This window comes from Rosa chinensis, chromosome 7, assembly GCF_002994745.2.
Source record: "Rosa chinensis cultivar Old Blush chromosome 7, RchiOBHm-V2, whole genome shotgun sequence".
Lineage (NCBI taxonomy): Eukaryota > Viridiplantae > Streptophyta > Magnoliopsida > Rosales > Rosaceae > Rosa > Rosa chinensis.
This window is the reverse complement of record NC_037094.1, coordinates 43426013-43442187: the sequence shown is the minus strand read 5'-3', so window position 1 is coordinate 43442187 and position 16175 is coordinate 43426013. Positions and strand designations below refer to the sequence as shown.

Sequence of the window (16175 nt, the reverse complement as noted above, 5' to 3'; positions counted from 1 at the left end):
CGTTAAAAAAAATCAATTTCAATCAAGTTTCTATTTTTAGGTACCAAGCAAATGGAGAAGAAATGAGCTTAAAGGCAAAGAAAAAGCAAGGGAACGTTGAAAATAACAAAAGCAAGGCACGAGGGCTGCATAAATGAGCTGAAATGAAGAAATAAAGTTTTCTTGGTCTAGCCAGGAAATCTTGATCCAACCAGGAAATCCTAGTCCGACTAGGAAACCCAGTCAAAGTAGGTGTCTTGGGTCAACTAGGAAACATGATAAGAGAAATGAAGAAAAATGGCGAAAAATGCGGAGTCCTAGTATGACTAGGAAACCTACTCCTGCCAGGAAAAGGAAACCTAATGACACAAGGAGTCTCAGTTGAACTAGGAAAGTAACAGAAGATTCCAGAAAGATCAAGAACGTTTCATATGAAGAATCCTTGTTTGACTAGGAGCCCCGAAGACATGAGGAGTCCTAATAGGGCTAGGATACCTGAAGGCACTAGGAGACCATGTGGCTTCAAGAAGACTCAAGAAAGCTCAAAATCCTTCTAGATATTTTGTGAATTTGGCAAAAGCAAAAAACCTAGTCTTTTTGGGTTTCTTTGACGTCAAAAGAGAAATCCTAGCTAAATATTTAGATGTTTTTCCGTTCTATATAGAAGGATCTAGAGAATAATGATGCCATGGAGAGTTTTAAGGAATTGCAAAGTGTGTGCAACAAGAAAAAGGTGAAAATAGGTCCAGATACATTTCTGATTTCACTTAAGCTTCTTTGGCCTCAAATTGGAGAGAAAAATCATATTATTTCTTTATTAATTCGGCAAATATATCTCTTTGAAGTTTCATGGTCTCTCTTTACTTAAATTTGGAGGCTTCTCATTGGTTGGATGACATAGCAAAGCTGACGTAGAATTAATTGATTGGTTGAAGCTATGTGGCGCAAGCAGATAATTCTTAAGAAATAAAAAGAAGGATCCAGAACCTTGGAGACTAAGAAGCCGTCCCCTATATATAGCCTTACTCCTTGGACGTCATTCACACCTCTTCTCCCATAAAATTCCAACGCCAAAATTCTCTCCATTCGCTAGTTTTCAAGGTTCTACGTTCTCAAGCAAAGAGAAGAAGAAGAAGAAGCCAGGAAGCCTTCTTGGCCACCATATCTCCACCTTGTGCCCTGATAGTGAAGCGTTGCTTTCAAGATTCAAGATCAACATCACAAGCTCTTCATCATTCATTCCATTCACAGTGTAATTACATCTTATCCCTTGTAACCTATTTTGGTTTTCTTTGTTTGATTTCGAATGAACCATGAATTCTAGTTAACACATACGTTAAGGGGAAAGTTTAAAACCCGTCTTTATGATTTGAATAAATTTTGATTTCTATTGTTGTGATTTCTAAGTTTCTTTTGTGAGTTTGTTCAATTGGTTTTGCATGATTGAAATCTTTTATGTGTTAATCTTGATTGGTTCGAAACTTTTAGGATTTGCATGTAATTGGTGCTAGATTTAGATTAACAATTCACCTAATAGTTTTGTAACCTTAAAGCAAAAGTAGTAAAGGCTTTGGACAAAAGTCGAAACCAATTGAGGAGGATTGCAAGTTGATGAACTTATTCATACTTGGTTGTGCACTCAAGTTGACATCCTTTCTTTGTACTTCATGCATTGAACATGTTTTGATTAGCTAACTTTTTAGACTATGATTGCATGTTTGATAGGATTAATTTAGGTGCTTTCTCTTACATTAATTATCAAGGAAAGTAAAATATGGGAAATTGTTTGCTTTTAACATTTCACATGGTCAACTTCTCTCTCATGACTTAGGTAATCAACTATAGGAATTGTAATTGAATTCAATCATATGAGTTTGGTTTTAATCTTTGTACCTAACGTCCACCTTATCATGTATATGTATATTTTCATTTTATTTCTTTTTAATTTCTGATTTTCTAATACCAAAGTCTCCTTTTTGATTCTTTATTTATTTTGTACAAATTTCGTAAAGGGTAGCTGTTTCAGTCCCATTACACATCAAGACTCCCTGTTCCCGTACCTAAGTGTTGAAAATAAATTGAACTCTCGTCTCTAAATAAAAATAAATTAATAAATCTTTTCTTGTGTAAATAATTGTCGTGTACATTGTATGAGTAAATTGTTATGGATAATAATGGTCTATGAGAGTTTGAGTTTGATTATGAGTCTTTAACCATAACGGAATAGGTGAAGGACTCTATCTTTAACGTTAGTCATCCAACCCTTCTCTCTCATCTGGTGCACCTTAGTAGCACTGGGTGTCTAATGTCTAGTTTGGATCTGAGAAGTGCAATCAACTGGGTCTTGAGCCCCGCCAAAATCGGTCATCTCTTCACCTGGCTTGGTGTGAAAAGAGTTACCAAAAGATTGAGAAGGGCGACTAGTGTTAAGGATAGAACCCTTGGGCTGTACTTCTAAATCTTGGTTGGAGGCTTATAATTGAATTTAAGCTTTTGTTGACTATTTGTTCCAAGTTTTACATTACCATACAAAAACTATACAATATATACTTGTAAAACATTGTTACATTTTATATTTGTACACTTGTGACTTGTGTGAAAATAATGTACAATATACTTAACATTATACTTGTTATTCATTAATTTATTGTAAATACTAACTTTTATTTAATTACTGTTTTTAGATCCTCCATGAATGACCAAGTCTTCTAGTCATACTCCATTCTCTGTGATTGCTGCAAGAATCGAAAGACTTAAGAATCCGAATTACTGGGACCCTCCAACAAGTCCTTTGAAATCATTGCAACTCGATCCACAAGAAGTGGAATCTGAAGGATCATCATCACCACCATCACAAGCATTTTCTGAAGAAGATGATGACATGGCAGGAAACGAAAATCAATCCATTAGGCAACTTTCTACATCCGTGGTTCAAGGAGGGATCCCTACGAGCATTGTGTACCCTACTGCTACTGAAGGCAGGTCTGCAGAACTTGCCCTTCTTGTGAAGCAAGTTGTGAGCACCAAAGGACAAGGTACAATGTTGGCTTGTGGGATGTGCTCTATGCAAGGGCACATGACTGACCAATGTCCCCAACTCATAGACAATGGAGGATGGGAGTCCCTGAATGCCATAGGAGGATACCAATGGGGTCCCCAACGTCCAAGGTATGACCCATACTCAAATATATATAACCCTGGATGGAGGGACCACCCCAACTTCAAGTGGACCAATAATGACAACATTCAGAACCCTCTTGGTGGTAACTTCCAACGTCCTCAAGGGATCTTTCAAAGGCCCTACCAAACTCCTCAACAAGCCTCAGGTAATTCATATTCCAATTATGATAAGACGTTTGAGGCACTAACCAGTTCCATGCATGCCTTGATCTAAGGACAACAGACCCATACAAAGGACAGTCCAAACCTTAAGAAGTAAATGGGTCAAGTTGTGGATTTCATGAGCAAGATCCATGAGACTAGGAAACTCCCTAGTAACACTATACCAAACCCAAAAGGTAATGTTGAGAATGCATCTGTTGTGACTACTAGGAGTGGAAGAGTTTTTGTGGATCAACCTAAGAGATCCAAGGAAGCCCACATGGACATTGAGGCTGAGAAGGAGCAAGAGCCCACCAAATTGGGACTTGAGAAAGACCCTGCAACTTCTAGGGTATAGGCAAAGACGTTCCCACCTTCTAAGGCAATTTCGGAAAACAAAGGTAAACATTTTGACTTGTCCAATTCGGTTATTGCTAACCCTTCTTCCTCTTGCATGCCCTTTCCACACAGATTTGCAAAATCAAAGAAGGATGAGAGCGACCAAGTTATCTTGGAAACTTTCAAAAAGATGCAAGTGAACCTACCCCTCCTTGAGGCCATCAAGCAAGTACCCAAGTATGCCAAGCTTCTAAAAGAGCTTCGTACCACAAGGAGGTGGTAAAGATAAGTGAGAACATCTCTGCCCTTATTCAGAGGAAGCTCCCTCCCAAATGCAAGGATCCTGGCAGCTTCACTATTCCCTACATCATTGGTAACTCTAGATTTAAGAATGCTATGCTTAACCTAGGAGCATCTGTTAATGTTATGCCTTATTTTATGTATGAAACCTTAGGTCTAGGAGAACTTAAATCTGACAATGTTGTCATTCAATTAGCTGACAGATCTAACGCATACCCTAGAGGTCTGTTGGAAGATGTGCTTATGCAGGTTAACCATCTTACATTTCTAGCTGACTTCTATGTGTTGGAGATGGAAGACTCTCCTATGAGTTCAACGCCATTGCTTTTGGGCCGCCCTTTCCTAAGGACGGGTAGGACAAAGATAGACGTGTACGCCGAATCTCTCACCATGGAATTTGATGGTGACGTTATTGGCTTCAATATTTTTGAAGCCATGAGGTATCCTCTTGATGTTCATGATTGTTTTTCTATTGATATTCTAGATGACCTTGGGCAGAAAATGTTTGACATCATGAATGAGGACACTTTGGTCACTACACTCGAGCAAGGAGTGGGCTACACCAAGAATGGTGCCACCATTCAAGAGGACAAGCTTAGGGACACTTGAGAGGACAAGATTATTGCAAATATTTTCTTCCTCAAGGCATCACCCTTTATAGGTAAGTCTACTCCACCCTTGTCCATTCAGTCATCTGCTAATAAGCCTCTTCCTTCAGTGGTCCAGGCCCCAGTACTTGAGCTAAAACCTCTTTCAGACCATTTGAAGTATGTCTACTTAGGGGACAAGGAGACTTTGCCAGTAATTGTGTCATCCGCACTTACGTCTTCACAAGAGGAAAGATTGGTGGAGATGCTTAAGGAGCACAAGACTGCCATAGAATGGACATTGGTGGATATCAATGGAATCAGCCCTACTACCTGCATCCATAGGATACTTCTAGAGGAGGGGTCCAAACCCACTAGAGAGGCTCAACGCTGTCTCAACCCTCCAATGATGGAGGTTGTGAAGAAGGAGGTCATCAAACTCCTAGATTGTGGCGTGATCTACCCCATTTCAGACTCCAAATGGGTGTCCTCAGTTCAAGTCGTACCCAAGAAGTCTGGAGTGTGATGACCTGGATTTTCGTTATGTAATTTTGGTAATTAATAATGGACCAGTTGTACAAATAATTGTTATTATGCTTTATTCGTAGGTTGTTTGTGAAGTGGTATGGTTTTCGTACCTATAATTATTCGAATTTCACAGTTTAGGGGGTGGTGTGATGTTTGACTTTTTATACGTTTTGATTTTCGGAAAACTTCCTTCACGAAAGTTGTAGAGCGTGTCGATACGAGTTTGTGGACATGCGGAACGCGTCAATCGGAGTTTGTGTGAGGAAGTTATGGCTATTGGAAGATGTTTCCATTTTAGTATAAATAGGGAAAATCTGAAATTTATTTTCATTTTTCCCTTTCCTTTGGCGGAAACCCTCTCCTCTCTCTCTCTTCTCTCTCGGTCGATACCTTCAGTATCAAACATTTTAGACTGACCCGACCTGGACCCGGCCGACCCGGACCCGGCTTTTCCGACGACCTCTAGCCGTGAAACCTACACAGAACGACTCATCTCCTCCTTCTGGTCGTCTCTATGGCATCCTCTTGTGGCGATAACCACCGTGTACGGCGCAGAAAGGTGGTGCAGCTTGGTGTTTTCGGACCCGACCGGAAAACACAGTTCTGGCGACGTCAAGGCTTCAGGCTTCCATCTTTGGGTTCGTGGGAGGCTCCTTGATCGATCTATGGTGTTTGTTTCGATCGGTTCACGTAAAACTTGGTTAAACTCAATCTGGATTAATGTTCACGGTTTGTGAGGTAGTTTTCGACCCTTTATGCTTGTTTTCTGACTTCGAGCTAGTTATGAAAGTTCACAAGCATGCTTAGATGAAGAACTTTGATGTTGGGAGTTTTGTGAAATATTGAGTTTTGGCCGCCGGCGGTGCGCCACCGCCTATGGAGGCGTTCCGGCAGTGTTCCGGCCATATAAGGGACTGTTTGTGGTATTATATATGTTCTAGTCGTTGATACGAGCGTTTCGATATATAATATACAAATTTTGGAGTTCGTATGAAATTGTTATGATTTTTACAGTTTCATACCGATCGATTTATTCGATCCGTGAGGATTCGAGCGTCCGATCGACTTGTGGTTTGGTCACATCGATCGTGGATGTATTCCAGAGACTTTGGGAGGTCTCAGATGTGGTTTTGCCTCGATTGGCGCCACTTTGGGGTTTTTAGTTCAAAACAGAGGTTTCGAACTTGAATCAAATGTGAATCGTCACTAAGTTGGAACCGTATGTGATTAGGTACTTGACGAAATACAGTGGGTTTTTATTTGTGAATTGGCGGCTTTGTGCTTTATTGAAGACACAGCAGGAGTTCGAGGTGAGTAATCTCACAAGGTTCTTTATGAACAGAATTACCATTATTGTTTTGGCGTTAATCATTTAACTGCAAACTATAGTTGGTATTAGTAGGCATTCCTGAGCGAATGGCTACGTATATATATATTTACGTGAAATATATATATCCTTGTGGATGATTGTGATGAATAATAATATGCATGATGATGTTCATATTATTGTTGAATGTGACTTTTCAGGAAACAATATTGTGGAAAAAGATGTTTTCTATTGTTTGAAAAGTATTAAGCTTGATGTTACATTTTTGAGTCAAGCGTGACTCATTTTAGATGTATTGGTCTTTGTACCAAGAGTCACAGATGGTGAGCAGGGATTAGGAAAGCCGAAACTAGATGTTTGTGACTTTTTTAGGTAGGATGCGACTTACTTAACGTCGACCTTAAGACCAGATAGGGTCTAAGAAGATCTTATGTCACAGATGGTGATGGATCACAGATAGTAACAGGTTGCAGACGGTGACCTTGATGTTTGATTTCATGACCAGATGGGGTCTGAAGATCATGTGTCACAGATGGTGACAAGGCACAGATGGTGACCTTAATGTTGATTTTGAGACCAAACGGGGTCTGAAACCACATGTCACAGATGGTGATAGGTCGCAGATGGTGACCAAGGCAGGAAATAGGTAATCACGTCCGTAGCCGGACGAGTGGTTACGATTTCAATAGAGCTATAGTCTGTCTGCCATGATAGCTTATGGGAGTAACGGTCGAGGTTGCTGGAGACTCATAGGTATGTAGTTTAAAGGAGAGTTCCGATGGTATTCTTCTTTAATTGTCTAGATGAGACTTGAATTGCTACTTTATGGTTAAGTTAGCAAATAGAACATTGTCACAGCGGTGACTCATGTTGTCCTTCAGTGGAAAGGATATAGCATGTTAGAAGGAATCATGGTTGCATGTGTTCATTAAGTAGATTGATGTGAGTTGTTGATTGATGTTCATGAGTTACTCATACGGGCTTGCAAAAGCTTACCGGGTTTGTTGTTTGGCAACCCCGGTGCACCATTCAAACTGTGTAGGGGTTAATCCTGCAGGTCAGGAAAATCGTGGCTGAAGCTGAGGTAGCTTATTAGCAGTAGAACGGATAGGAAACAAATTTTGTTGGCTTTGCCATTGTTATGACTTCCGCTATGTAGTAGGCTCTGAGGAGAATTTACGTTTTATTTTGTGATGACAATTTAATTCGTAAGTTTTGTAATATATTACTCTGTGGAGCGGGTCAATATTTGAAATTGTGGGTTCAGGGCATCAATATGTACTTGCTGTAAAGGGAAGATGTCTCCATGTACCTTGTATTGATGACTGAACAATCGCGCATGTATAATTATGGGATTATATATCTATTTTCATGTGTGTAAAATCAGGGGCATGACACGGAGTGACTGTTGTGAAAAATGCTGAGAACGAACTGGTGCCCTAGAGGACAGTTATAGGCCACAGGGTTTGTATTGACTACCGAAAGCTCAATGCTACCACCAGAAAGACCAGTTTCCCCTTCCATTCATTGACCAGATGCTTGAGCGACTAGCTGGATGATTATTACTGCTTCTTGGATGGCTACTCTAGCTACAATCAGATTGCCATAGCAAATGAGGATCAAGGGAAGATGACATTCACCTACCCCTTTGGAACATTTGCATATCGTCGCATGCCTTTTGGACTCTGCAACGCACCAGGTACCTTTCAGAGGTGTATGGTAAGTATTTTTTCAGATTATATTGAGAAAATCATTGAGGTATTCATGGATGATTTTTTAGTTTTTGGAAAAAGTTTTGATGATTGTCTCAATAATATGGAATTAATTTTAAAACATTGCATGGAAACTAACCTTGTATTAAACTGGGAAAAATGTCATTTTATGGTTAGGCAAGGTATAGTTCTAGGACACATTGTCTCTTCTAGGGGTATAGAGGTAGATAAAGCTAAGGTAGACCTTGTACGTTACTTACCCTCTCCCACTTTTGTGAGAGAGGTTCGATCTTTCCTTGGTCATGCAGGTTTCTAAAGGCGTTTTATCAAGGACTTCTCAAAGATATCAAGACCTCTATACCGCCTACTCCAAAAGGATGAGACGTTTGACTTTGACAATGAGTGCCAGGGAGCTTTTGAGCAGCTCAAGGAGCTTTTGACGTAAGCCCCTATCATGTTACCTCTAGATTGGTCCTTGCCTTTTGAGCTAATGTGTGATGCCTCTGACTACACAGTTGGAGCTGTTTTAGGGCAATGCAAGGACAAGAGACCTTATGCCATTTATTATGCCTCAAGAACTCTTAATGACGCACAATTGAATTACTCAACTACTGAAAATGAGCTTCTTGCAGTTGTTTTTGCACTTAAAAAATTTCATTCTTACTTACTTGGCACTAAAGTTATTATTTATACTGATCATGCAGCTCTCAAGTACTTGATGTCCAAGAAGGAGGCGAAACCAAAGCTGATTACATCGGTCCTACTTTTACAAGAATTCAATGTGGAGATCAAGGATAAGAAGGGTAGTGAGAACATGGTACCTGACCACTTGAGTCGTTTGGTGTACGCAGAAGACCCTCTCCCTCTGGTAGAGACATTTCCTGATGAGCAGCTCTTTAGACTCCAGGTAAGTGAACCATGGTATGCAGACATTGTTAATTATATTGTTTCTAAAAAGATTTCTGATACCATGTCACGTGCTCATAAGGATAGGCTTAAGAAAAATGTGAAACAATATGTTTGGGATGAACCTTATCTGTTCAGATCAATTGATTAGGAGATGCATACCTGAACATGAACAACATGCTATACTTCATTTTTGCCATTCTAAAGCATGTGGGGGTCACTTTGGGTCAAAGAAAACTGTGTTTAAGGTGTTGGAATCAAGGTTCTATTGGCCAACGTTATTTAGGGATGCATATGCCTACTGTTTGACTTGTAATAGGTGCCAGAGAACCAGGAATCTAGGTCCTAGAGATCAAATGCCATTGTCTAATATCATAACTGTTGAAATATTTGATATCTGGGGTATTGATTTCATGGGTCCTTTTCCTTCATCTTTTGGATTACTTTATATCTTACTTGTTCTGGATTATGTCTATAAATGGGTGGATGCAAAGGCCACCCGAACTAATGACTCTAAGGTTGTTGCAGATTTTATCAAGTCTAACATCTTTAGCAGGTTTGGAATGCCAAGAGCCATTATTAGTGATGGTGGATCTGACTTCTGCAATCGGACGATTGAGGCTTTGTTGAGGAAATATGACATCACACATAAGGTCTCATCGCCTTACCACCCCTAGACAAGTAGGCAAGCTGAAGTCTCTAATCGTGAGATCAAGAGGATATTAGAGAAGACCATGAACCCAAACAGAAAGATTGGTCCCAACGTTTGGAGGATGCTTTATGGGCCTATAGGACTGCTTACAAGACTCCCATTGGAATGTCACCTTATCGGGATAATGTATGGCAAGCCTTGCCATTTGCCCGTGGAGTTGGAACACAAAGCTTGGTGGGCCGTGAAGCAGTTTAACATGGACCATGATGAAGCCAGGCTTCATAAGAAGTTGTAATTGCAAGAGCTTGAGGAGATAAGGAATGATGCATTCGAAAGTGCAAGGATATATAAGGAGAAAACAAAGTCTTCCATGATAAAATGATTCGTGGAAAGACTTTTGTTGTGGCCAGAAAGTTCTTCTATTCCCTTCTCGTCTCAAACTCTTCCTAGGTAAGCTTAGAACTCGTTGGATTGGGCCTTTCACTATTACACATGTGTTTTCTCATGGAGCTATATAGATCAAAAGTGAAAAGACCGGAACGAGTTCAAGGTAAATGGCCACCGCCTAAAGCCCTATTATGAAGCGTATGTGGAGCATGAAGTGGAGGCTGTACCCCTCCAAAGCGCCCCACAACCGGAGGATTGAAAGGAAGTAGCGTCTAGCTAAAAGACGTTAAATACAAGCGGTGCTTGGGAGGCAACCCAATTCAGAAGTAGCTGTGAAGGAGTCTACAAACACATATTTGCTTTCTCTTTCCCTATTTCTTTTATTTTTCAATTTTTCTCTTTGTTTTTATTTTAGAATTTATTTTCATAAATGCCTTCTATTTATGCTTACTTGTTTCGTTGCATGCTTTTAATTGATTACATTGAGGACAATGCAATATTTAAGTGTGGGGGAAGGGATTTATATTTTTACCTTTTGTTTTGAGTCATGTATATTGAAAAATACAAAAAAAAAGTCCAAAAAAAAAAATTTGTTTTTGTTTCTAGTTTTTTGAGTCTTAGGATGCCCTTTCAACAGTCTAGAATGAGCTTATATCTCTGAAATTATGTCTAAAAGATGATCACAATATTGAGATGATTTTAAATGTTATTCTTTGGCCAATTGAGATGTATGAAAAGCATATGCATGTGTAGTGGATATGGATTTCGTGACCATGTTAAGTTGAGTTTTGATTCATAAAAGCCCATGTGAGATATTTGAGCCTATGTCCCTTTTTCTTGGAGTGATAAATGAAAAATATATTCTTATTTTCTTGGCAATGTTTTGATGATCTCATTATTCTTTCATTTGATTGATTGCTTGGCATAGATTAAGTTTAATGGACTAGAGAATGCTAGAATTCATTCTTATGCTTGTTGAGACTTTTATCAATACATGTCCCTGATTCTAGAAAGGATAAAATCACCCTAGGAATTACCACCATTGCCAAATAAGCCTATGTCCATAATTGTGTATACGAGATGTGCAACCCCCTAGATAAAACCCTTTGAGCCTAAATTATAAGCATTTTCTTTCATCACCCTTAAAATCCTTAACCCTGAACCTTAGTATAGTTACAATCATACCCTTTGTTCTAAAAACTTAGTGGAGCTATCTTTTGGGACTTACTATATGATGGCGGCAAGGATGGAGATTGAGAAGAGGTGAAAGTTCAAGTGTAAGGGTAGACTTGTCTATGAAAAGAAAATATTATGTGAATGACGAAATATATATATATATATATATATATATATTGTATACGGCAAAAGAAAAGAAAAAGAAAAATGTTTATGGATTTTAGTCCCCCATACTTTGTGTATTTGAAGTTTACTTTGAATTGAAGGCTCATTTTGGTCTTTGTCCAATTCACGAGAGTTCAAAGGAAGTTTACAATGAAGGTTGGGCCCAACATGAAGACACTAGGCCCTTTTATAAAGCCTCTATGAGTTGTGACCTTTTGTATGCCTTGGTGGATTTCTAGAAGTCTCTCTACATCAACATGAGCTCTACTAGGTTTTTAGGATACCTTGTTAAATTCCTTACCTTTCATTTCTTAAAACCTTGAGCCATGACCCTATTACAACCCTTTATAAGACCTTTTTTATCCTTAAGATGGGACAGCCTTTGACCTGTGGAGATGAGTTATAAGAGCTGAACCTATGGCTTAGGTCCATTTGTGCAAGTAGTTGATATCTTTCATGAGATCTTTGAAAAAAATTATATTCACAAAGTGCCTTTCGTTTCTTATATATATGAGCTATTTGATTGCCTCAAAATATTATCTCTCACATATAATTGAGTGATTATAAGCTTTTAAGCATTGGCATAAATCTGAGAGAAGAAAGAGTGGATATACCATGTGAAGATATGAATCATACTTGTCTAAAACATGCTGAGCTCCACCCCATCACCATTGTTGCAACCAAGTCATATGTATCTATATGTGGATTATATATTTGAATTAACTCTCGAATATCTAAATATGGATTCTTGGTTGAGTGTTAATCTTAATGTTATGAAAGTAAGAGATTTCTGAGACAAAATGTTGAAGGGCAATAGAGTCATTGTATGTGTAGCATCTTTGTCTTTTATTTCTTTAAGTTTTCGTTGAGTCTAAGTTGTGTCTTTGTTTTGATTTTGCTAAGGGACTAGCAAAAGCTAAGTGTGGAGGAATTTGATAGGAACATTTTAATGCGATGTTTTAATAGTTATTTCCTCATATTTTACTTAGTTATTTCCTTTAAAAAATCAATTTTAACAAAATTTCTATTTTTAGGTTCCTTGGAGCAAAAGAAATGAGCTTAAAGGCAAAGAAGAAACAAGGGAACGTTGAAAATGACAAAGGCAAGGCACGAGAGCTGCAGAAATGAGCTGAAATGAAGAAATGAAGTTTTCCTGGTCCAACCAGGAAATCCTGATCCAACCAAAAAATCCTGGTTCGACTAGGAAACCCAGTCAAAGCAGGAATCTTGGGTCAACTAGGAAACATGATCGGCAAAAAATGCAGAGCCCTAGTTGGACTAGGAAACCTACTTATGCCAGGAAAAGGAATCCTAATGACACAAGGAGTCCCAATTGAACTAGGAAAGCAACAAAAGATTCCAGGAAGATCAAAAACATTTCATATTGTTTGACTAAGAGTCCTGAAGACATGAGGAGTCCTTATGGGGTTAGGATACCTAAAGGCACTAGGAGACCATGTGGGTTCAAGAAGACTCAAGAAAGCTCAAGATCCTTCTAGATATATTGTGAATTTCGGCAAAAGGAAGAAACCTAGTCTTTTTGGGTTTCTTTGACATCAAAAGAGAAATCCTAGCTAAATATTTGGATGTTGCCGCTCTACATAGAAGGATCTAGAGGATAATGACACCATGGACAGTTTTAAAGGATTGCAAAGTGTGTGCAACAAGAAAAAGGTGAAAATAGGTCCAGATACATTTCTGATTTCACTTAAGCTTCTTTGGCCTCAAATTGGAGAGAAAAATCATATTATTTCTTTATTAATTCGGCAAATATATCTCTTTGAAGTTTCATGGTCTCTCTTTACTTAAATTTGGAGGCTTCTCATTGGTTGGATGACATAGCAAAGCTGACCTGGAATTAATTGATTGGTTGAAGCTATGTAGCGCAAGCAGATAATTCCTAGGAAATAAAAAGAAGGATCCAAAACCTTGGAGACTAAGAAGCCATCCCCTATATATAGCCTCACTCCTTGGACGCCATTCACACCTCTTCCCCCATAAAATTCCAACACCAAAATTCTCTTCATTCTCTAGTTTTCAAGATTCTGCGTTCTCAAGCAAAGAGAAGAAGAAGAAGAAGAAGCCGTGAAGCCTTCCAAGCCGCCATATTTCCACCTTGTGCTCAAGATTCAAGATCAACGTCTCAAGTTCTTCATCATTCATTTCATTCACAATGTAATTTGATCTTATTCCTTGTAACCTACTTTGGTTTTCTTTGTTTGATTTCATATGAACCATGAATTCTAGTTAACACATACGTTATGGGCAAAGTTTAAAGCCCGTCTTTATGATTTGAATAAATTTCGATTTCTATAGCTGTGATTTCTAAGTTGCTTCTGTGAGTTCGCTCAATTGGTTTTGCATGATTGAAATCTTTTTGGTGTTAATCTTGATTGGTTCGAAACTTTTAGGATTTGCATGTAAATGGTGCTAGATTTAGGTTAACAATTCACCTAATAGTTTTGTAACCCTAAATCAAAAGTAGTAAAGGTTTTGGACAAAAGTCGAAACCAATAGAGGAGGATTGCAAGTATATGAACTTATTCGTACTTGGTTGTGCACTCAAGTTGACATCCTTTCTTTGTACTTCATGCATTGAACATGTTTTGATTAGCTAACTTTTTAGACTATGATTGTATGTTTGATAGGATTGATTTAGGTGCTTTCACTTAGATTAATTATCAAGGAAAGTAAAATATGGAAAATCGTTTGCTTTTAACTTTTCACATAGTCAACTTCTCTCTCATGACTTAGGTAATCAACTATAGGAGCTGTAATTGATTTCAATCATATGAGTTTGGTTTTAATTTTTGTACCTAACGTCCACCTAATCATGTATATGTATATTTTCATTTTATTTCTTTTAAATTTCCGATTTTCTAATACCAAAATCTCCTATTTGATTCTTTATTTATTTTGTACAAATTTCGTAAATATCATACCTTATACTCATAATAATTCTTTATTTGTTTTTACAATTATAGGTGTACTCTCAATCCCCAGCTTGAAGAATCCTTATTTACCATATACTAACGATGACATTTTTCCGGATTAAATTGCGTGCTACTTTTAGCATATCATAAACAAAATCACCAATCACATTAAGTGTGATTAAGGTGGTTTAACATAAAGAATAGATGACTGATAATGAAAACTACTAGATGAAAGTCACTCTATATGTCTGTCTCAAGGATATGTATGTAGAAACCAAACTTACTTTTCAAACATGTTGCAGTTAAACTGTTAAAACACGAAACTGCAGCTCTGCAGATCAAATCATGGAAGGTCCAAAAAATTTCAGCAAGATACCATCATAAATGAAAATCAGCTATAAAATATGAATTAAGAAATACAATGAAAAATAATTAAATATATGATGCATCAATTTAGAAGATTAATTTCAAACTTACGAATCGTTTCGCTTTGAAGCGCTTGCAAAGAAGTTCCTATAGAGATTAGCATAAACTGAAAAGTTAGGCATGCTTTGAAAATACAAAAGGACATGAATTGAGGATAATAAATGCTTTCTTACCGGCCGGCTTGTGGCTGACAATTCTCAATCCCTTCAGTTAAATTGTTATATGAAAGATCACTGCACAAAAACGACTTTAGTTTAGAAAATAAAAGTACAAGATACTCGGCCAAACGATATGAGCAATTTTCTACACTGGATCATGATGTAGCCTGAGCACCACTAAAATCTTCATAAACACATTTGCAAGGTCCCTAATTTCCTATTTGATAGAAGAATAATGCTAGGTGAACCACATTTTTAGGTATTACATGCATCTCATCTTATATGGTAGCTGATGTGGCATTGTCACGTCATTTAATGAAACTCTGTGATAGGTTAGTCTTTCAGCTACATCAGCTACCACATGAGTAGTACCCAAAATTTGGTTCACCTAGCATTACTCTTGTTAGAATAAATTTGTGGGTATGGATAATAAGAGAATTTACGCTTCTAAGACGCATTGTAGCAATGTTTTCCTTAAGATATTATTTGCCCCACTATCAAGTGTGTAAAGGCAAATAATCAAACATTCCTTTAAGATACAATGAAGTCCAGCACAATGCTGTTGTTGATCTTCTTTTTGCACTCACGAAAACCAACCTAAACACTCAAAAGAATGTTAATTTTCGTAGTTTCGTGATTTTCTCTTCCCCATATCCTATTGTTACTTGACTAGCGGGGCTAGTTCGATTTCTTTTAACCAGCGGGGCTGATATGTTTTCACGAGATTGTGAGTTTAAAGAAATACGTTTTATAAACGTTGCATGCATCGAGGTTTTATAAGTTTAAATATGTGGGAAAGTATTCAAGTTTGCTTCATTTAAATTATCTTGATTATTTATTTTTGCCCACTCACACTAACGTGTTTTTCAATATTTTTCCCCTGAGCCCTTCAGTTTCAAATGCCCAATTTTCAGGCTAGATTAGTTAAGATCGGGCATACATGGAGTTGAGGCATAGTTGTCACTGCTTCCGTATTATAGGATCTATCGATCCTTTACTCTATTTACTTTTTATTCTAGCATACCTTTTGTTTTAGAATTGCTCTGATAACCTTTGGGATTAATGTTATTAAGTTGAGATTTGTGTAATGTGAATTGGAAGATGTTGTTATTTGGGGAACAGGGTGGCTCCAGGAGTTGAGGATAGTGTTTGAAATTAGAAATGTAAATGTCTTTCTACAGGTTTTTGGGTAGTTCATATTTAGGGGAAGTTCTGCCAAATTTTTAGTACAATTTCTTCTAAGGTGGGCCCCGCAGGCCCACTTCTGATTTCAAGGTGA

The 16175-nt window shown here is 38.0% G+C and overlaps 2 protein-coding genes across 2 annotated transcripts in view; one reads left to right on the top strand and one right to left on the bottom strand.

Moving 5' to 3' along the window:
- The window catches only part of LOC112175859 (probable leucine-rich repeat receptor-like serine/threonine-protein kinase At3g14840), a 44861-nt gene that overhangs the window by 6075 nt on the left and 22611 nt on the right, over window positions 1–16175 (bottom strand). Inside the window, 3 exon segments of the mRNA XM_040510170.1 lie at window positions 14597–14643; window positions 14790–14825; window positions 14912–14971. Of these exon segments, the coding sequence (XP_040366104.1) occupies window positions 14597–14643; window positions 14790–14825; window positions 14912–14971 (143 nt within the window).
- On the top strand, window positions 1043–4313 carry LOC121050402. The gene is made up of 2 exons (XM_040510171.1): window positions 1043–1231; window positions 2664–4313. Exon 2 carries the CDS (start codon window positions 2675–2677, stop codon window positions 3371–3373), a length of 699 nt encoding a protein of 232 aa, XP_040366105.1. The 5' UTR covers window positions 1043–1231; window positions 2664–2674; the 3' UTR covers window positions 3374–4313.